At 43.6% G+C, this 23055-nt stretch overlaps 1 protein-coding gene across 6 annotated transcripts in view; it reads left to right on the plus strand.

The window, feature by feature from the left end:
- Positions 1 to 23055, plus strand: part of IL16 (interleukin 16) — a 126681-nt gene that overhangs the window by 39895 nt on the left and 63731 nt on the right. For all 6 annotated transcript variants that reach the window (XR_011562590.1, XM_070775254.1, XM_070775253.1 and 3 more), the window contains one exon: positions 6802 to 7214. Coding sequence is in view for 5 of the 6 variants with exons in the window: in XM_070775254.1 (XP_070631355.1) it covers positions 6802 to 7214 (413 nt within the window). In the remaining variant the exon portion in view is untranslated. The remainder of the gene's footprint in view (positions 1 to 6801; positions 7215 to 23055) is intronic.

The raw sequence follows: 23055 nt of genomic DNA on the forward strand, positions 1-23055 counted from the left end.
GGCAGGGAGGAGAGTATTTACAATTTGGATTTGAAAGATGACACCCAGAAGTAAAGGCTAGTAATGAGAAGATGGGGGGGAAAAGAGCTACTCTAAAAGCTTGATTTCTTTGTATTCTTCAACCAATAGATATGAGCAATGATATTCAGATTAATGAATCCTCTAGAAATAAGGCAGGTTTTGAGCAAGCAGACCACGCCCTCTGGACTTGGATTCATGACTTTGGTAAAAGGCAGAAGTGATTTTAAAAAGTTTCAGTGGTTTTGGGGGAGGAAGCTGACTCTGTGGGCTGTAGCTCAAAGAGGAGGTGAGCCTGAGGGCAGAAAGTACTGAGTGTAAAACATTTTGTTCAGGAAGAGGAAGGGCCGAAGAATGGTCCATTGTCAAAACCATGCTTGTTGTTAGCAGTGTTGGTTTGTATGCTTTAAAATCTGTTAAGGAACTTCCCTGGTGGTCCAGGGGCTAAGACTCTGTGCTCCCAGTACAACAGGGAGCCCAAGTTTGATCCCTGATCAGGAACTAGATCCCAAATGCTACAACTAAGAGTTCACATGCTGCAACTAAAGATCCCGCATGTCTCAACTAAGACCTGCTGCAGCCAAATAAATAAGTAAATATTTTTTAAAATCTGTTAAGGTAGCAGTGAAAGTGAAAAATGAGTCGCTCAGTTGTGTCTGACTCTTTTGTGACCCTATGGACACACCAGGGTCCTCTGTCCATGGAATTCTCCAGGAAAGAATTCTCCCACTGGAGGGGGTAGCCATTCTCTTCTCCAGGGAGATCTTGCCAACCCAGGGATCAAACTCAGGTCTCCCGCATTGCAGGCGAATTCTTTACCATCTGAGCCAACGGAGAAGCCCAAGAAGACTGGAGTGGGTAGCCTATCCCTTCTCTAAGGGATCTTCCCAACCCAGGAATCAAACTGAGGTCTCCTACATTGCAGGTGGATTCTTTAGCAACAGAGCTACCAGTGAAGCCTGGCAGATCTCATGTTAAATGTTCTTACCATAATTTTTAAAAGGTGAGGGGAAGATATGAAGGGGATAAAGAGAGGCAGGTAACAAGAAGAGGATATAGATACAACATGTAATTTTTCCAAGATGGACAATTTGAGTATGTTTATATGCTGAGGATAAAACCCAGAAGAGAGGGAGAGATTGAGGTTAAAGAGAGACACTAATCAATGGCTGTGTAGAACCATGGCAAAGATGCAAGCCCCAGAGTCAGATTGCCTGCTTAAATTCCTGCTTTCACTGAGTTCTGTCTGTGCAGTCTTGGGAAACTGACCTAACCTTTTTGTGCCTCAGTTATCTTTCTAAAAATCCCCTTCTCCTCCTGCCTTCAATCTTTCCCAGCAGCAGGGTCTTTTCTAATGAGTCAGCACTTCAAATTAGGTGGCCAAAGTATTGGAGTTTCAGCTTCAGCATCAGTCCTTCCAATGAATATTCAGGGTTGATTTCCTTTAGGATTGACTGGTTTGATCTCTTTGCAGTCCAAGGGACTCTCAAGAGTCTTCTCCAACACCACAGTTCAAAAAAAGATAACTGAGGCACATATCTTGTTTGTTTTTTGGCTGTACTGGGTCTTAATTGTGGCACGGAGGATCTTGGATCTTCATTTCATTGTGTGGGATCTTCAGTTGAGGCATGCGAACTCTTAGTTGTGCTATGTGGAATCTAGTTCCCTGACCAGGAATTGAACCTAGGCCCTCTTCACTGGGAGCACAGAGTTTTAGCCTCTAGACCACCAGGGAAGTCCCCATGAATTCCATTTTTGTGTGTGTGTATGTGTGCAAAATTAGGATGTTGATGGAGCCTACAATAGATTTTACGAGAACTAAATGGTAAAGCAATTAGAACAGTACATCATAAGCACTAAATACGTGTTGTTGTTGTTGTTGTTCAGTCGCTCAGTCATGTCCAACTCTTTTTGACTCCATGGAGTGCAGCACACCAGGTTTCCCTGTCTTTCACCATGTCCTGGAGCTTGCTCAAACTCATGTCCATTGAGTTGGTGATGCCATCCAGCCATCTCTTCCTCTGTCGTCCCCTTCTCCTCCTGCCTTCAATCTTTCCCAGCAGCAGGGTCTTTTCTAATGAGTCAGCACTTCAAATCAGGTGGCCAAAGTATTGGAGTTTCAGCTTTAGCATCAGTCCTTCCAATGAATATTCAGGGTTGATTTCCTTTAGGATTGACTGGTTTGATCTCTTTGCAGTCCAAGGGACTCTCAAGAGTCTTCTCCAACACCACAGTTCAAAAGCATCAATTCTTTGACGTTCAGCCTTCTTTATCATCCACCTCTCACATCCATACATGACTACTGTAAAAACCATAGCTTTGACTATATGGACCTTTGTTGACAAAGTAATGTCTCTGCTTATTAATATGCTGTCACATGGTGTACTCTGCATATAAGTTAAATAATCAGGGTGACAATATACAGCCTTAACGTACTTCTTTCCCAATTTGGAACCAGTCCATTGTTCCATGTCTGATTCTAACTGTTGCTTCTTGACCTGCATACAAGTTTCTCAGGAAGCAGGTAAGATGGTCTGGTATTCCCATCTCTTTAAGAATTCTCCACAGTTTGTGGTGATCCACACAGTCTAAATCTTTAGTATAGTCAATGAAGCAGAAGTAGATGTTTTTCTTGAATTCAGTTGCTTTTTCAATGATCCAGCGGATGTTGGCAATTTGATCTCTGTTTCCTCTGCCTTTTCTAAATCCAACTTGAACATCTGGAAGTTCTTGGTTGACATACTATTAAAGCCTAGCTTGGAGAATTTTCAGCATTACTTTTCTAGCATGTGAACTGAGTGTATTTGTGCAGTGGTTTGAGCATTCTTTGGCATTGCCTTTCTTTGGTTGACCTTTTCCAGTCCTGTGGCCACTACTGAGTTTTCCAAATTTGCTGGCATAATGAGTGCAACACTTTCACAGCATCATCTTTTAGAATTTGAAATAGCTCAGCTGGAATTCTATCACCTCCACTGCTGTGTTCACAGTGATGCTTCCTAAGGTCCACTTGACTTGGCATTCCAGGATGTCTGGCTCTAGGTGAGTGATCCCACCATTGTGGTTATCTAGGTCATTAAGATCTTTTTGTATAGTTCTTCTGTGTATTCTTGCCACCTCTTCTTAATATATTCTGCTTCTGTTAGGTCCATACCATTTCTGTCCTTTATTGTGCCCATCTTAGCATGAAATGTTCCCTTGATATCTCTAATTTTCTTAAGAGATCTCTAGTCTTTCCCATTCTATTGTTTTCCTCTATTTCTTTGCACTGATCACTTAGGAAGGATTTCTTATCTCTCCTTGCTATTCTTTGGAGCTCTGCATTCAAATGGGTATATCTTTTCTCTTTTGCCTTTAGCTTCTCTTCTTTTCTCAGCTATTTGTAAGGCCTCCTCAGACAACCATTTTGCCTTTTTGCATTTCTTTTTCTTGGGCATGGTTTTGATCACTGCCTCCTGTACAATGTTAGGAACCTCTGTCCATAGTTCTTCAGACACTCTATCAGATCTAATCCTTTGAATCTATTTGTCACTTCTACTGTATAATCATAAGGGATTTGATTTAAATCATACCTGAATAGCCTAGTGGTTTTCCCTACTTTCTTAAATTTAAGTCTGAATTTTGCAGTAAGGAGTTCATGATTTGAGCCACAGTCAGCTCTTGATCTTGTTTTTGCTGACTGTGTATCTTGTTTTTTCTGACTGTGTAGAGCTTCTCCATCTTCGGCTATAAAGAATATAATCAGTCTGATTTCACTATTGACTATCTGGTGATATCTATGTATAGAGTCTCTTGTGTTGTTGGAAGAAGGTGTTTGCTACGACCATGAGTGAGTGAAAGTCACTCAGTTGTGCCCAACTCTTTGCAACCCCATGGACTATACAGCCCATGGAATTCTCCAGCCCAGAATACTGGAGTGAGTAGCCTTTCCCTTTTCCAGGGGATCTTCCCCATCCAGGGATCGAACCCAGGTCTCTCACATTGCAGGAGGATTCTTTACCATCTGAGCCACCAGGGAAGCCCAAGAATACTGGAGTGGATAGCCTATCCCTACTCCAGCAAATCTTCCCAACCCCAGAATCGAACCGCGGAATGCGATTCATGGGGTCACAAAGAGTCGGACACGACCTAGCGACTAACACTTTCAACATAGTATGGTACTCTATAGCCTATCGTGTTAGCTGAGTACCTCAGATAACTTGGACTTATGAACACATTCTCAGAACAGAACTGATTTGTATGTAGGGGACTCACTGTTTTCTAGATGGAAGGAAACAGAGTACAGGACTTTGGGATATTGGCAAGAGGGTGTTTGATAAAATGGACCAATATTTAGTTGTGTTAATTGCTCAGTCATGGCTGACTTTTTCAACCCTGTGGACTGTAGCCCGCCAGGTTCCTTGGTCCATGGAATTCTCCAGGCAAGAATACTAGAATGGGTAGCCATTCTGTTCTCCAGGGGATCTTCCAGATCCAGGGATTAAACCCGAGTCTCCCTCATTGCAGACGATTTCTTTACTGAGCTTCTCTTGTGGCTCAACTGGTAAAGAATCTGCCTGCAGTGCCAGAGACCTGGGTTCGATCCCTGGGTTGGGAAGGTCCCCTGGAGGGGGGAAAGGCTACCCACTCCAGTATTTTGGCCAGGAGAATTCCATGGACTGTATAATCCATGGGGTCACAAAGAGTCGGACACGACTGAGTGACTTTCACTTCCACTTTGTTTACTGTCTGAGTCACCAGGGAAGCCCACTGAGTTAATTTATACCAAAGCATCAAGAAGAGTACCTGATATATAGGGTACACTCTCAAATAGTTATTCATTCATTCATTTTGATTCATTGTTATTGGTTGCTATAGACATGTACATGTGTGTTCAGTCATGTCCGACTCTTTGTAACCCCATAGACTGTAGCCTCCACCCCACCCCCAGGCTCTTCTGTCCATGGGATTTGCCAGGCAAGAATACTGGAGGGCATTGCCGTTTTCTCCTCCATGGGATCTTCCTGAACCAGGGATTGAACCTGTGACTACTGTGTTTCCTACACTGCAGGCAGATTCCTTATCACTGAGCCATGGAGGTTGGTAGATACGCTGATAAAATTAAAATGCTAATAGAGAAAACAATACAATGCACCTGGGTATTGAAAAACACTCTTCATTCAAGAAGGTGTTCTCTTGGGGAGATTATATAATATGAAAGAGTTTCTGCATGATGAAATGCTGGAAGACCTCTGCTTTTCCTTATTCAGTACTAGCTGTGCACCAACAGCAGTACCCGTGGGCCAAGAGCATCCCACAGTCTGTTATTCTGGCAACAGGCTTTATTTTGTGGCTTGGGCCTGAGTCAGAACTCTGCAGCATCAGAGCCCCTTTAACCACCTGCCTCATGGACAGGATTCATGCCTGAATCCATGACAGGCACTTCTCAGCGAAGCGGAGCTGAGCTGTGCTGAGTGATGCTGTTGACCTGATGAGTAAAGCCAGTTTTTGACTCATCCCATGGGGAAAGAGCTTGATCTTGATCCCATGGGGATCCCCATCTTGATCCCATGGGGAAAGATGACAGAGGAGACCCTCAGCCTGGCCGAGATACTGACCAGGTATGACCTTGGTCCTGGGGAAGAGCACACAGGTTTTCCAGGTACCTGTTGTGTGCTAAGCCCTTTGGCATGAACCGTCTAGGATTCACCTTCTTTTATACTCAAAACAATCCTGGTGGGTCAATGTTAGGTGAGCCTCCCAACCTCCTTTTGGCTTTTTATCTGGGAATTGGGCTTCCCAGGTAGCTCAGTGGTAAAGAATCCACCTGCCAAGCAGGAGACACAGGTTTGACCCCTGGGTCAGGAATATCCCCTGGAGAAGGAAATGGCAACCCACTCCAGTATTCTTGTCTGGAGAATCCCATGGACAGAGGAGCCAGTTCATGGGCTACAGTTCATGGGGTCTGAAGAGCCAGACATGACTGAGTAACTAAACAGCAGCAGCATCTGGAAATTGAGAGCATAAACATCAGCAGTTTTCAGCCTGGGCTCTGAAGCCCCAGGTTTACTTGGAGATGCCACAGGAGTGACCAGGGGTAGCAGAAGGGGACTGGCAGGTTCAGCTCAGTCCTTTTCTTCACTCTGACCCGCTCTATAGACTGGAGTACCCCATACACTCTTGTCTGAAGAATGACTTTTACATTTAAAAGTCTCACAGGTCTCTGTGATCTCTAAACTCCTACCCATGATCTGTCCTGCGAATGCTCTTTGTGGCTTTGCATTTGAACCTCTTTCTCTCTGTCTCAGTGTCCCCGTGTGTAGAAGGAGGGTTTGGATAAGAGAAGCTCTGGGCTCTGTGAGCCTGAGAGTGATTGTTGTTGTTCAGTTGCTAAGTTGCGTCTGACTCTTTGCAACCCTCATGGACTGCAGCACGCCAGGCTTCCCTGTCCCTCACCGTCTCCCAGAGTTTGCTCAAACTCATGTTGGTTGAGTCAGTGATGCCATCCAACCATCTCATCCTCTGTTGTCCCCTTCTCCTCCTGCCTCCAATCTTTCCCAGATCAGGGTCTTTTCAAATGACTCCGCTCTTCACATCGGGTGGCCAAAGTATTGGAGCTTCAGGAGGGTGTGGTAAACACTTGATCCCTCCATGTGGCCGGCACCCTGGAAGGGCCAGTTACATCGAGTGATGATCTCGCCATCTGTCCTGCTTCACGGACATCGTGGCTCAGTTCCAGGACTTGTGTCTTGCTCCACTTGTCTGCAGCAAGTCCCATTGCCTCTTCCTATTTCCTTTCTCTTCCAGGGACCCACGACGTGGTGGCTAAACCCAGTCCAGTCGCCACTCGTCAGCCGAGGGCCAGAGATCAGGAAAGGAAGAAGGGCAGCTTTACCTCCTCCCTGAGGATGGAGCCTCACAGCCGTTCCGGAAAGAGCAGAAAATCCACCAAGTTGCGGTCCATCTCCCGCTCCCTGATCCTCTGTAACGCCCAGACCAGCGATGACAGCTCAAGCCCTGACGAGAGATACCCTGACCCCTTTGAGATTTCCCTGGGCCAGGACAAGGAGGGAATTTTCCACTCATCTGTGCAGCTGGCAGACACGTCAGAGGCTGTGCCCCGCAGCATTCCTGACCTCACACTGTCCTCTGAGGCCACACAACTCCAGGCAGCTGGGAACGATCGAGGCAAGGCCTGCAGGAGGATGTTCTTTACGAAGGTGCGCCAGGGTGTGTGTGGGGCGGGAGGAATCCCAGATGGCTCCTGGGGCCATGAATGAAAGTCAACACATCGTCCTAGTCCAAAGTCAGGGAGGCAGCAAGTTCGCATTCTGAACAAGAGCAGGGAAAAGGTTGGGGCAGCACCCACTGGAACAATAACAATGAGTCAGGCTCAGTTGACTTTCCTGCCTAAAAGATTCATGAAGATACTGTGTAAGCTCCCCCCACCCAGGTAAACTGAGCCTAGATCCCTGCTGGAAAATGCCAGGTGCTATACACTGGGGAGGTCATGGCTCCAGACAGGCAGCTCGATTCACACCAGTCAAGAGCCTGATATTAATAGAAGCTGACTTACAGGGCCCAGACCCGGCAGGAGCCCATATGTTGAGCAGGGCAAGGACTACAGGCTGAGTGAGTCTGCACTGGAATGCCAACCTTGAGCGTTCTCCAGGTGCCCCCTGCCAGTTCCAACACAGGTGTGAATGAGGGATGGTCAGCAGAGCCACAGGGAAGCAGGAGAAGGGAAACTAAGTAGGGTTTGCTATGCTTAGTCACTAAGTCACGTCCAGCTCTTTGCAACTCCATGGACTGTAGCCCGCCAGGCCCCTCTGCACATGGGATTCTCCAGGCAAGAATATTGGAATGGGTTGCCATGCCCTCCTCCAGGGGATCTTCCCTACCCAGGGATCAAACCCGGGTCTCCTGCATTGGCAAATGGTTTCTTTACCCTCTGAGCCACCAGCGAAGCCCATGGGTACACTTAGTCAATGTTTACAGAGTACCAACCCAGATTCGGCACTGTTCTATAGAGTTGGCAGACTCAGTCCCTGCCTGCGGGCAACTTTTATTCTAGTGGGGGGAATACTGATGTTAACAACTCAGCATGTGATAAAATATTCAATAGTGAAGAAATATTAAGCAGAATAAAGGGATAGAGAGGGAGATGAGGAGGGGTCCCTGCCCTTTTTGAAAAGGTGATCATAAAGGCTTCTCTAAAGAAGGGACATTCAGGACCTGAATGAAGAGAGCAGAGAAGTGAGTCATATGAACATCTGGGGGAAGAGCATCCAGGCAGAGGGAACAGCATGTGCAAAGACAGTAAGAGGAGAGTGTGCACAGGGTATACAGGGAAGAAGGGAGTGGGGAGGATGGAGTCGGGACGGGAGCCAGTGTCCACCAGACATGGAGCTTTACTCTCAGAAGGATGGGAAAACATGGGAAGACGGAGCAGGGGTGCTGGTGGTTTAATTGCTAAGTCAAATCCAACTCTTTGCAACCCCAGGGACTGTAGCCCACCAGGCTCCTTTGTCCGTGGAATTTCCCAGGCAAGAATACTGCAGTGGGTGGCCAGTTCCTTCTCCAGGGGATCTTCCCAATCCCAGGATCGAACCCGCATCTCCTGCATTGCAGGTGGTCTGTTGCAGGCAGATTCTTTACCAACTGAGCCACCTCAATAATTTTAACAAGCCCTCTGGCTCCAGAGCAGAGAGTGGAGCCTAGGGAGGCCAGTGAGCAGAACTTTGACCATAACCCAAGCCAGAAGTGATGTGGCTTTTTGAGCAGGTCATGGCAGTGGTACTGTGGATGGTCAGGGTAGGTATTTACTTTCAAGGCACAGTTAGCACCATTTGTCCATGGGAGGATGAAATGTGGCAAGTTTAACTGCAAGTTCTGCCCTGAACAATCCCAGGGGAGGAAGATGGTGTGTTCTAAGATGGGAAATATTCAGAGCTGCAGAAATGACCAGTAAAAGGTGAGATGCCACCAGAAGGACATAGGATTTGGCAACACGGGAGTGGGTGGGAGAGACTCCCAGGTGGAGGGAACTGCATGGGCAGAGATGCAGCAATGAGGAGGCCCCAGTGCTGATGCATGGGCTCCATGCACAGAATGGTGTGTCTGGAGCTATGTTCTGGGAGCCTGTCTAGTGGCAGGATGCTGGAGACCTGGGGAGGCCAGATGAACGGGCAAAGGGCAGGAGACTGGCAAGGGGTCCGGGGCAAGCCTCACCTTCTCGTCTCTCTGTGAGTCACGTGTGCACTAAATACTTTGGTTTAGACAGTGTTTTCACAGTTCTATCTCACTGACCCTTTCCAGGGAAGGAGATCACAGCAGCATTTGTATGTCAGGGGCAGGGGGATGAAGTACGGCCTAGGGGCTGGAGGTGTGGGCTCATTAGTCTGATTGCTTGGGTTTGAGTCCAACTTTCCCAATTAGTAAACTGTGTGTTCCTGGAAAATTCACTTTACCTTTTTAAATTTTTAAAAATATATATTGAAGTATAGCTGATAAACTGGAGGAGGGCATGGCAATCCACTCCAGTATTCACGCCTGGAGAATCACCATGGACAGAGCAGACTGGCAGACTTCAGTCTTTGGGGTTGCAAAGAGTCGGGCATGACTGAACGACTAAGCACATAGCTGATAAACAGTGTTATGACATTAATAGTGTCAGCTTTACAGCACAGTGATCACACATGCAGATGTATCTGCATGCTAAGTCTCTTCACTCGTGTCCTACTCTTTGCAATCCTGTGGACTGGAGCCTGCCAGGGTCCTCTGTCCATAGGATTCTCTAGGCAAGAATACTGGAGTGGGTTGCCATTTCCTTTTCCAGGGGATCTTCGTGACTCAAGGATCAAACCTGTGTCTCTCATGTCACCTGCATTGGCAGGTGGATTCTTTTACCACAAGTGCCACCTGGGAAGCCCCTATACATGTATCTATTCTTTTCCAAATTCTTTTCCCATCTAGTTTGTTACATAATATTGAAAAAGAGTTTCTTGTGCTACACAGTAGGTCCTTACTGATTGCTTTAACTTTTTGTGTGTCCGTTTCTCATCTATGAGATGGAGACTTTTAGTATGATACATACTTCAGATGAGTTTTATGAGGATACAGTTATAAGTATTTACACAAGAAAATCCACCATGCAATGCACATTGTTGTTGTTGTTTAGTCGCTAAGCTCTTTTGCAACCAGATGAACTGTAGACTCCTCTGTCCATGGGATTCTCCAGGAAAGGATACTGGAGTGAGTTGCCATTTCCTCCTTCAGGGGATCTTCCAGACCCAGGGATCAAACCCACGTCTCCTGCATTGCAGGCAGATTCTTTAACATCTGAGCCACCGTCCTGTGTCAAAAGTGCCAGGGTAGAAAGGTCCAAGTTGACAGCTGGTCCCAGTGTCCTTTCCTAGAGGAGCCTCTGTGTCCTCAGGAACACCCCCGCCCTGTCCCTCCTCGCAGGGACTCACTACTCCCCGCCCTGGCTCCTACCCTGCCCTGCACCCAGGCGTGACTCCATTGGCCCAGGGGGACTCATCAGCCTCCAGCAATGCCATGGTTACACTGATTTCAAAACAACGTCTGGAAAGAGGCCCTATGACATCATGCCTGTCTCTAGAAACGCCTAATATGAAAATTAAAAAAGAGGAAGTTAGATAAACAGCCAACTGAAAAAAGGAATAAAAGCCTTATTGGATGTGTTGTGTTTGGCATGACCAGGACTAAGTCAGTCACAGCCCAGGGATGTGCCAGAGCTGGGCAGGGACATGTAGAATCTGAAGCAGACATTTGGATCTGTGCTGTGCATTGAGGGTCCAAAGGGGCTTCTTCTTCAGGGTAGCGTCCAGAGCCCTGGGGAAGAGTGTTCAAAGTCAGATTCCCCAACCTAGTAAATAGAAACTCAATGTATCAGACCTAGACTTTATCTTTTATGATTTTTTAATGGACTTTTCTTAAAAAAATCTTTAATACATATTTTATTTAATCCAATATATCCAAAACATTATTTCATTAATATAAAATTATTATCAAATGATATCAAATAATTATCAAAGTATTTTACATCTCTTTTTTCATACTAAGTCTTTTGAAACTAGGCATATTACTTACATAACATCTCAGTTTGGACTAAGAACATTTCTTTTTTTTCTCTCTTTCTTATTTTTTAAATTATGAAGTATGGTAACACATTTAAAAGAGACTTGGAAAATACAGAACAAAGTTACAGATAGTCCTACTATATATTGCAATTATTTTTTTAAGTAGATAAATTAAGATTTTTAGTTGGGGTTTCCAGAGAAGGAAATGGCAACCCACTCCAGTACTCTTGCCTGGAAAATCCCATGGACGGAGGAGCCTGGTAGGCTGCAGTCCATGGGGTCGCTAAGGGTCAGACTGAGCAACTTCACTTTCACTTTTCACTTTCATGCATTAGAGAAGGAAATGGCAACCCACTCCAGTGTTCTTGCTGGAGAATCCTGGGGACAGGGGAGCCTGGTGGGCTACCATCTATGGGGTCACAGAGTCGGACACGACTGAAGCGACTTAGCAGCAGCAACAGTTGGGGTTTCAGTATCAAACTCTGAAAAATTAATAGAATGAATATACAGAAAAGTAGAAGGATATGGTAGACCTGAAAATCACCCTGAACCAGTTCAACATAATTAAGATTTATATAATTTTCACACAACAGTAGCATACAAATTCTATTCAAGTTCCCATGGACTATAAACTAGGACACACTCGAACATATCCAGGGACATAAAACAAGGTGCAAACATTTCATAAACCTAGACTTTTCAAAGGAAGGAATGCACAGACTCCTCGGTTACTCCAGACCCACTGTCTTTTTCCAAATGGAAAGAGTATTTTTAAATACCCTCTAAGTAGAATATGGAATGCATTGAGAGATTGGGATTGATATGTATACACTACTGATACTATGTATAAAATAGGTAACTAACTAGTGAGAACCTACTGGATAGCACAGGAAGCACTATTCAGTGCTCTGTGGTGACCTAAATGGAAAGGAAATCCAAAAAGGAAATCCGTATGGACATGAATTTGAGCAAAGTCCTGGAGATATTGAAGGAGGAGGAGCCTAACATGCTGTAGTCCATGGGATCGAAACGATTCGGACATGACTTAGCAACTGAACAACAAAATGTGAATGTATAGCTAATTCACTTTGTTGTACAGCAGAAAATGACACAACATTGTAAAACAGCTATATTCCAGTAAATTTTTTTTTGAAATTAAAAACATTAAAGTTATAAATCAAGGTAAAATATTTTTTAAGATATATGTTCTATCCTTCTTCCTTGACAAGCGCAAGTACTTGGACAACCAAGGTCAAATGAGTTCTTGGATTTTTTTCTCTCTCTTTCTTTTTTAAAATTTTGTTTTATTTGGCTGCTCCAGATCTTAGTTGGGGCACACAGGGTCTTATAGTTATGGCATGTGGGGATGCAGCTCCCTGACCAGGGATCAAACCCGGGCCCCCTGCATTAAGAGCACAGACCTACTGGACCACCAGAGCAGTCCCTGCTATTGGATTTCTCAGTGTTCTGCACTAGGATGGGGGGCCCTGGCTCTTGGCCACCGGCCATGTCCTCCTTCTCCTTGTATGCCCTGCACTGCCCAATACCACAAGAGGTCTTACCTGCAAGCACGTGGACACCTGCAATTCTCTAATCTAGGAAGTAACCACCCTGGCATCTCTCCAGCCTCAGACTGTACACAGAGTGGTATTATTTGCTCTCGATCAGATAGATCCAGGGGAGAGAGACTATGGGGTTGGGGACACAAAGGTCTCTGGATGCAGTGTGACCCCTCCCGTCTCATTTGTTTCTCAGTTTCTCTCTAGCTAAGTACTAGCAGATCACCAAAGAGGCCTGAAGCAGTGTTTATCCATCTGAGAGCTGGCGCTCTTCATGGCACTGGATGAGATTGGGTACTGGCACATGCTAGTGACTCTATAAATATTGTGGAAAGAATGGTTGCGTAAATGAACATAATGAGGCCACCCTTGACGTCGAGCTTCTATTGACATAGCCTGAGCTTGCATTGGGTTTTTTTTGGGGGGCGCCAACCCATGGGTTTACACTGGACATTGCTTTTGGCATTCTCACTGGTTGGGGTCTGGAGTTGCTGGACACTCCTTCTGGGAATAGGGCGGCAGCAGATGAGACCAGACTTGGGGCAGGTCCTCCCTTTGGGGCCGCCTTCCTAAGAGGACTCAGGATGCTTTGATCCACATGGGAACAGCCTTCGTTTTGTGGAAGACCCTGCTTCTCTTTATGAATTCAAATTACTGGTTAGGGCAAGTCATCACTCGCGCAGAGTGACTCAGGAGGCACTGAGGCCGGAGCAGCCGTCTCAGTCTCTGGCATGTGCTGTCGGGTGGAGAGAGGGCGGTCAGGGCCCTCCGGGAGCAGACGGGTCCCTTCATTTAGCTGCCTGTGAGCCCGCTCAGCCTGTGGCTTTGAGGCCCAGGCTTCCTTGGCAAGTGGGAAACCCAATCCTTTGGCCGCCTGCCCCTTCCTGCCACAGAAGAGCAGCTTGTGGAGACTGAGAGCAGCCCCTGGGAGGGATGCTCAGGGCTCCAGGACTCCCACGGAGCCAGCCGCATCCCCAGTGTGGGGGGAGAATGGGGAGGGAGCCTAGGTGGTCCACGTGCAGGAAGCGGGAGGGGCGGCCCACAGGTACAGTTTGGGGCACTTGCCGCTTCCAAAACTTCATGTGATTTCTGGTCGCTGTTTCTGTTGTCAAAGACATCTGGACCTATTTGCCTGGAAGCTGGTCTTTTGAGTTTCATTAGTTCTGACAGGACAGCATTTGGTTAGGGAAAAGGGGGTTGGTGGAAAGAAAAGCGAAGAGAAGAAGGGGTATTGTGAAGTAGCAATAAACAAAGCATCTACCTTTCCTACTCTGTGTTCTTTCTTTTTTTTTTTTTTGAAGTTTTTTTTTTAATGTGGACCATTTTTTAAAAATCGTTATTGAATTTGTTACAACATTGCTTCTGTTTTATGTTTTGTTTTGTTTTGGCCATGGGCCAGGTAGGATCATAGCTCACCAGTCAGTTTAGTCACTCAATCGTGTCCAACTCTTTGCAACACCATGGACTGCAGCAAGCCAGGCTTCCCTGTCCATCACCAACTCCTGGAGCTTGCTCAAACTCATGTCCATTGAGTCAGTGATGCCATCCAACCACCTCATCCTCTGTTGTCCCCTTCTTCGCCGCAACCAGGGATCAAACCTAACCAGGGATCAAACCCACATGCCCTGCCTTGGAAGGCGAAGTCTTAGCTACTGGACCACCAGGGAAGCCCTCCTACTCTGTTTTCACTATGGCTCTTCATATGTACATTTCAAACCACCTAAAGCTTCTCTTTATTCTTTGTATCCAGCCCCCTGGTTACTGGGATTCCCAGATGGCTCAGTGGTAAAGATGTTAGGCCTTAAGTCTGCCACTTTATGACAGTAAGTCACCTTACTCTCCCCCTTCACATATGAACCTTCAACTTGTGAACTTCCGAAGATGCAAACGTACATGCTCATGTCCCATTGCATAAGCTAGTTCACGCGTCGCGTACACTGTCACATGTGTGCATCCTCTATAAGTGGTTGTGCTTGTGTGCAATTTTACTGTATAGTACTGTATGAATGGCATCACTGACTCAATGGACATGAGTTTGAGTAAACTCTGGGAGTTGGTGATGGACAGGGAAGCCTGGCGTGCTGCAGTCCATGGGGTCACAAAGAGTCGGACACTACTGAGCAACTGACTGACTGACTATATAGAGAACAGTAGTGCAGGATCTTTATTTCAAGCCCAGGATGTCTGGAAGCAAGAGGGTAATAGAATTTAATCCAACAAGTTACCAGAACCTGTGTCATCAACGTCAGGTGTGAATGACATCTCAGCTTGCCCTCTTTCTCCTACTGCTGACGACCCTTCAGCTCTACCATCACCCACCTCCTCTCCCTCCTCCAGTCAGTAATTCTTCTTGCCTGTTCACTCGATGCCAGCCCCTGCTGTTGTACTGTATTCCTGTACTTCTCAAGGTACTATACTGTAAGATTTTAAATGGTTTATTTTTTGTTTTATTTTTGAATGTATTATTTGGGTGAAAAGTATTATAAACCTATTACAGTACAGTATTATATAGCCGACTGTGTTAGTTGGGTACCTAGGCTAACTTTGTTGAACTCATGAGCAAATTGTACCTATGAACACGCTCTCAGAATGGAACTCATTTCTATGTAAAGGGTTTACTGTATTTGTTTTCTGTTTGTTCACTCTATTTCTTGTTCCTTCGTTGATTTTCTTTTGCCCTCCTGTGGATTACTTGCACATTTTTCAGGGTTCCATTTTGATTTATTTATAAAATTCTTCATGTGGTTGCTATATTATCATATTGTATATGTATTGGATATTACCATATAGGTACAAACATTTTCCTATTTTGAGTGAAGTGTAGAAAACTGACTTCATTTATACCCCTTTACTCTCCCTTGTCTTAAATATTTCCTTTACATCCATTGAGTACCTCATCAGGTGACATTATAACTTTTGCTTCAACCGTAAAATACGGTTAAAGAGGCTCATGAAGGGGAAAAATAATCTATTATGTTTACTCCTTGGCTTCCCTGGTGTCTCAAACAGTAAAGAGTCTGCCTGCAATGCAGGAGACCCAGGTTCCATCCCAGGGTTGGGAAGATCCCTTGGAGAAGGGAATGGCAACCCACTCTAGTATTCTTTCTTGGAGAATTCCATGGACAGAGGAGCCTGGTGAGCTCCTGCAAGAGTCCATGGGGTCACAAAGAGTTGAACATGACTGAGCGACTAACCCTTTCACCCTTCTGCTGTTCTTTCCTTTATGAAGTTTTCAGCTGTTTTATTATTTTATTTGGATAGCTTCTCTGAACCATTTTTTAAGGGTACATCTTCTAGCCACACATTCTTTTAGTTTTTCCTACTTCTAAGAATATCTTTATTTCCCCTTCGTTTCTGAAGAGTCTTTCATCTCGATGAATATGGGATTTATAGTTGGCATGAATTTTTCTGCTCTTTAAAAATATTGTTTCCTTTCCTGTTACTTTCCATGTTTTCAGATGTGAAACCTGTCTTTTGACTTGATATTTTTTGGGGGAGGAAGTAGTGTATCATTTCTTTCTCTTTTTTTAAAGAACTTCTTTCTTTGTCTTCAGGTTTGGGGAAGTTTAATTATGAAGTATCTTGGTGCTAATTTTTTTCAGTTTCTTATATTCAGTTCTCTAACCTCTATTTGTTTCTTTAAAAAAATTCTAGTTCTTGGTTGATGTCTCTCAGTTTTTTGTTGGTATCAAGGGAATTTGTCAATGATTTTTGAAGTGTTTTTACAATGACTGCTTTATAATCCTCATCAAGTAATTCTGACATTTGATTGATCTTGGTACTGGCATTGGTGATTGTCTTTTCTTCTTCAAATCATGTCTTTCCTGGTTCTTGATGTTAGAAATGACTTTTGATTGTATCTTGGACATTTTCATGATTATGTTGGGAGGGGGGGGTCTCTTCATCTGGTTAAATCTGCTGTTTTAGCATATAGTTCTGTACTGCTCTTGTGGGCTTTTGTAGTAATGACATTTTAGTTTTCAGAGCCCTTGCAATGTTATTCTGGTCTGCTTCATTTTTCTGGCACAGCTAGATTTCTCGTTTACTCCCTGCAGCTCTGCCTCTCTGGCCTGCCTGGTGTCACTGGTGACCATCTGCCACTGAAGGTGGGGATGTGCAGAAGCTGCTGGGCCTGGGTCTCTTTGGCCACCAGGTGGAGGGCAGGAAAATGAAACACGCAGCTGATCCTGCCCCAGTAGTTAGGTCGACTCCTGCTTGTGCCCAATAGTAGAGTGGGGGCTGGGTCGGCCTGGGGCTTGGCTGCTGCCACTGCTGCAGGTAGATCGGACCACCTGCCAGTGATGCCTGAGCTGTAGGACCGGGGCTGGGACACCTGCCCCAGCAGGCAGGTCACACCTCCTGTTAGTTCCCTGGTTGTAGGGCAGGGGCTGGGGATTTTGCTAGGTGCTGGTATTGATGTTTCCCATTTCCTGGTCTTTTGAAAGACCAGAGAGAGCACTGTTGTTTGTTTTGGGTTGCAGGTCTACAGCGTTTGGTCTGGATGTATAGTTGTTGTTCAGTCACTCAGTCATGTCTGCCTCTTTGCGACCCCAGGGACTGCAGCCGGCCAGGCTCCTCTGTCCATGGGTTTCTCCAGGCAAGAATACTGGAATATTCTTCTCCACTGGGTATATAGAACTTAATGAGATGGCACAAAGAATTCATGATATTATCATTCAATAAGTCCCGGGGTCTCTTGCCAGTTAGCTTCTTCTTGCTGGCATTCAGAATCTTTTTATTGTCTGTTGTATAGTTTTCAGGGCATTTGGTTGTATTTCTAAGCGAGGAGGAAAGTGAGTTGACCCTAGTGTGTCTTAGAACCAGAAATCTCAGTTCTACTTTTTTAAAAAAATTTTTATTGGAGTATAGTTGCTTTACAATGTTGTGTTAGTTTCCTGCTATACAGCAAAGTGAATCAGTTATATATATACATATATTTATTCTCTTTTGGATTCCTTCCCATTTAGGTCATCACAGTGCCTTGAGTAGAGTAGCTCAGTGGTAAAGAATCTGCCTACAATGCAGGAGATGAGGCAGGAGTCATGGGTTCGATCCCTGAGTTGGGAAGATCCCCTGGAGAAGGAAATGGCAACCCACTCCTGTATTCTTGCCTGGGAAATCCTATGGATAGAGGAGCCTGGTGGGCCCCAGTCCATGGGATTGCAAAGAGTTGGATATGACTGAGTGACGAACACTTTCACTTTCACTTTTTCACTTTGACTTATTTCATTAGTGTTTTGAGGTTTGCAGCATACAAGTCCTATACATATTTTGTTGCACTTATACTTAAAGTATTTATTTTTGAGTGATTACAATGGGTACACATTTTAATTTTGGTGTCCATATATTCATTGCTAGTAGATAGAAATGCTATTTATTTTTGTAAGTTTATTTTGTATCCTGTGAAGTGCTAAACTCATTATATTTCTGGGAATTATTTTTATAGATGACTAGGGATTTTCAGCATAGACAATCATGTTGTCTACAAATGAGGATGGTTTTTTCCTCTTTTCTGATCTTCATGTTTTATATTTCATCTTATTGGCTAATTGCCCTCCTTTCTGAACAATACAAAAGTCATTGAACATTTTCATTCCAAAAGCACTCTTTCCTGGCTTATATTGTTTTCAGGTGATTTGCTATATTTTAATTTATAAAGCCACAGGTATTATTATTATTTTAAAGTCATGTTTCTGTTTAGATTTACCCAAATATTTACTCTTTCCTATTATCACCATTCTTTGTACTACAGGCTTTCAATCTGGGATCACTTTGCTTCCCCCTAAAACATTTGTTGGGGGGGAGGATTTTCTTTAGTGAGAATACCCTGGTGGCAAATTTCCTCAGATTTTCTATATGAGAAGACCTTTACTTTACTCATGCTTTAAAGGTATTTTAGCTGGTGTACAATTTTATGTTGATGGCTATTTTCTTTTGACACAGTGAATTAATTATTTCACTGTCATTGGACATAGATAATTGCAGTTGAAATGTGAGTTTTGAGTTTTAAGTGAGTTTTAATTGTTGCTTGCTCAAAGATTGTCTTTTCTCTCCAGAGAAACCTTTAGTATATTTTGATGTTCAGTAGTTTCACTAGGAACTAAGTATGCATTTCTCTTTGTTCATCTTATTTGAGATTCATTGGGTTTCATTGATCTGTGGGTTGATATCTTTCATCAGGACTGGAAATTTCAGACATTATCACATGCAGTGTGTCTGTTCAAGTGATTTCTATTCCCTCTTTCCGGAACTTGGATTAGATGTTATGCTTTCTCACTCTGTCTTAATATTTCTTGATCTCTTTTTCATATTTTTCACCTCTTTTTGTTGCCATCTGGGTAGTATTTTTTCTGATCCATATTTCATTTCTTTGATCTTCCCATCAGTGTCATCCAACCTACTGTTTAAACTTTTTACTTATTTTTTAACATTATTAATTTTATTTTTAACTATCTTAGTTCTTTTTCAGATCTGCTCAGAAATTTTCATAGTTTCTCTCTCCTTAAAACTTTCAGTCACTTCTTTTATTTCTTCAAAATATTAAATATATTTATTTTTAATTTTGCATGATATTTCCACCATCTGAAGTGTTTGCAGGTCTGATTTTGATGTGTATTGCTACTTCTGGTTCTCTCTCATGGTGCCTTGTTCCAATGTGTGTTTTACGTTAAACAAAAATTTATTTTTACTTTTTTCTCTGAGATCTCATAAGACCTGTCTCTCTTTCTGCTGGACTCTCAGTGACTTAGTCAAAGCTGGTTCCTTTCCCCAGAGAAGATTCGAATTTGCTTCCACCAGGTGGTTGGGACACTACTAGCCTGGAACCATTTTAAACTAAATTCTCATCTAGAGGTTTTTAAAAACATCCATGTGGTATGAATTAGGGTTGCCAACTCTTGTGAGGGCCATCTGGTAATTATTATTCCCCAGCAAATCGGAAAGGCTTTCCCCCCCTCCCATTTAGGGCCATTTCCAGACTGACAATTTTCATGCAGTTCCTGAGAGTGGGATGGATTTACTTCCAGTTCACATTTAAAATGAGGTTAAAATCCTTTGGGGCTCCTCTATGTAAGAGGAGAATCCTATTAAACTTCTCGTCTTGAAAAGGAACTAGGACTTCCTGTCTGCTCCCAATACCCATAAAGCTATAGAAGATGCAGTTTACATTCAGTCAGTTCATAAAATGATTCAGGGCAACAGCCAGCCTTGGGGATCTGCTTACTTCTCGCAAAAGTTTTGGTGCAGCATTTATTTACTTTTTAGCCTTCTAGAATTTCTTACTCATTTGCTATTTCACTGATACTTTTACATTTCCATCCAACATTTTATTTGTTGTAAGCAGAGGGATCAAAGTAACAAATCCATCCTACTTCCAGAAACAGAAACCTCCTGTTATAACACCTTTTTATTTACCTTTATTTTTAAAAATTTTTACAATATTGTGTTGGTTTCTGCCATACAACAACATGTATCAGCCATAATTATACATATATTCCCTCCCTATTGAGCCTCCTTTCCCTTTCCCCACACCATCCTATTCCTCTAAGTCATCACAATGTGACAGACTGGGTTCCCTGTGTTATACGGCAACTTCTCACCAGCTAGCCATCTACACATGATAGTGTATATATGTTGATGCTACTTTCTCCATTCATCCCACTCTCTCCCTCCCCGACTGTTTCCACAAATCCATTCTGTACATCCATGTCTGCATTTGAAAGCAACCTAGATGTCCATTGACAGATAAATGGATAAAGAAGATGTGGTACATATATGCAATGGAATATTAGTAAGTAAGTAAGTGTTAGTCACCCAGTCATGCCCGACTCTTTGTGACCCCATGGATTGCAGCCCACCAGGCTCTTCTGTCCGTGAGATTCTCCAGGCAATCGAATATTGCTCAGCCATAAAAAAGAATGAATTTGAATCAGTTCTGGGGAGGTGGATGAACTTATAGCCTGTCATACAGAATAAAGTAAGTGCACAAATGTTCAGTTGGAATGTTCACTTGAAGGAGAAAAATAGGTATCTTACATTAACTCATATATGGAATCTAGAAAAATGGTACTGATGAACCTGCTGTAACATCTCCAATCACTTTCCCATCATGGAACATTTCCCCTCATGTTTTCTATTACAAATAATGTGGTGATAAAGATCTTTGTACACACACCTTTGTGTATTTTGCTGTATTGTTTACTCTAATACATTTCTAGACTATTAAAAGGAAACAATAGAATTGAAAAATATTTGGGAGATAGATTGACACTCTTGTAACTAATTGGTTTCTCAGGGTTCTTGCTGGTCAATGAACCAGGTACTTTGCATATATTATTTCATCTTTCCAAAAATCGCGTTGTGATGTAATATGATAAAAGTTTCATTAAGGGGCATTTCTATTAGACAATTAGAAATACAGACTCTGTTTTTTGGAGAAAAATAGCCACTTTTTAGAAAAGTGGTATTCCCTGGAGTTGTTTTTAGATTTAGGGTTGCTCTCCCAAAATTAGTAAGAACAATATTTTTTTAACCACACAATATAATTTGATGATGTGTTTGGAAAAACAAACATGTAAGAATAGTTGAGAAGAAGAGTAATGAAGGTATGGTCTTAGCAGGATGACTTTGTAGACTTAGACTGACATATATACACTACTGGGTATAAAATAGATAACTAAGTACATCATGAGAAACGCTGGGCTGGAAGACGCACAAGCTGGATTCAAGATTGCTGGGAGAAATATCAATAACCTCAGATATGCAGATGACACCACCCTTATGGCAGAAAGTGAAGAGGAACTAAAAAGCCTTTTGATGCGAGTGAAAGAGGAGAGTGAAAAAGTTGGCTTAAAGCTCAACATTCAGAAAACGAAGATCATGGCCTCTGGTCCCATCACTTCATGGGAAATAGATGGGGAAACAGTGGAAACAGTGTCAGACTTTATTTTGGGGGGCTCCAAAATCACTGCAGATGGTGATTGCAGCTATGAAATTAAAAGATGCTTACTTCTTGGAAGAAAAGTTATGACCAACCTAGATAGCATATTGAAAAGCAAAGACATTACATTGCCAACAAAGGTCTGTCTAGTCAAGGCTATGGTTTTTCCAGTAGTCATGTATGGATGTGAGAGTTGGACTGTGAAGAAAGCTGAGCGTTGAAGAATTGATGCTTTTGAACTGTGGTGTTGGAGAAGACTCTTGAGAGTCCCTTGGACTGCAAGGAGATCCAACCAGTCCATTCTGAAGGAGATCAGCCCTGGGATTTCTTTGGAAGGAATGATGCTAAAGCTGAAACTCCAGTACTTTGGCCACCTCATGCGAAGAGTTGACTCATTGGAAAAGACTCTGATGCTGGGAGGGATTGGGGGCAGGAGGAGAAGGGGATGACAGAGGATGAGATGGCTGGATGGCATCACCAACTTGATGGACAAGAGTTTGAGTGAACTCCAGGAGTTGGTGATGGACAGGGAGGCCTGGCGTGCTGTAATTCATGGGGTCGCAAAGAGTCGGACATGACTGAGTGACTGAACTGAACTGAACTGAATGAGAACATACTGTATAGCATGTATGCAATGCCCTGTGGTGCCATAGAGGAGATATATGTATATGTATGGCTGATTGTCTTTACTATACAGCAGAAATTAACACAACAATATTGTAAATCAACTATATTCCAATTGAAAAAAAAAAAGTAGACAACCATCTCAATGCCTCTCTACATTTAAGCCTTCCTTGACTCTTATTGGGAAAGAAAGCCCATTATTGTCTCAGGGGCAGAAAGATAGTGACATCTATATTGATTCTTGAAGAATGAAGAATAGTCAAGATGGGTAACAGCATAGATAGGACAGGACACATGAGGGTCCACTGATAGGAAGTGTAACTGGGTGCAATGGAGGCTTGAGTCAGCTTGGATAGCATTAGAGAAGGAAGGACCGACAATGATATGCCAAGGAGTTTGAATTTGATCTTGAATCATTATAGGTTTAATCAGGAAGTTGCGTGAGTACCATCTGCATTTTTGTAAAATCATGTCAGCTGAGTGCAGAAGCATCAAAGTGCAGACTGGGGACAGGGAACTTGTGAATCAATGAATGAATAGGTGAATATTCCTTTTTAAATGGTTTTGGTAAGATATAATTCACACACTATATGTTTCACTTACTTAAAGTATACTATTAAGTGGTTTTTGCTTCCCAGGTAATCCAGTGGGAAAGAATCTGCCTGCCAATGCAGGAGATGGAGGAGACTCAAGTTTGATCCCTGGGGTGGGAAGAGCCCGTGGAGAAGGAAATGGCAACCCACTTCAGTATTCTTGCATGGGAAATCCCACAGACAGAAAAGCCTGATGGGTTACAGTCTGGGGTCACAAAGAGTGAGACAGGACTGAGCACACA

Source organism: Bos indicus, chromosome 21, assembly GCF_029378745.1.
Source record: "Bos indicus isolate NIAB-ARS_2022 breed Sahiwal x Tharparkar chromosome 21, NIAB-ARS_B.indTharparkar_mat_pri_1.0, whole genome shotgun sequence".
NCBI classification, from domain to species: domain Eukaryota; kingdom Metazoa; phylum Chordata; class Mammalia; order Artiodactyla; family Bovidae; genus Bos; species Bos indicus.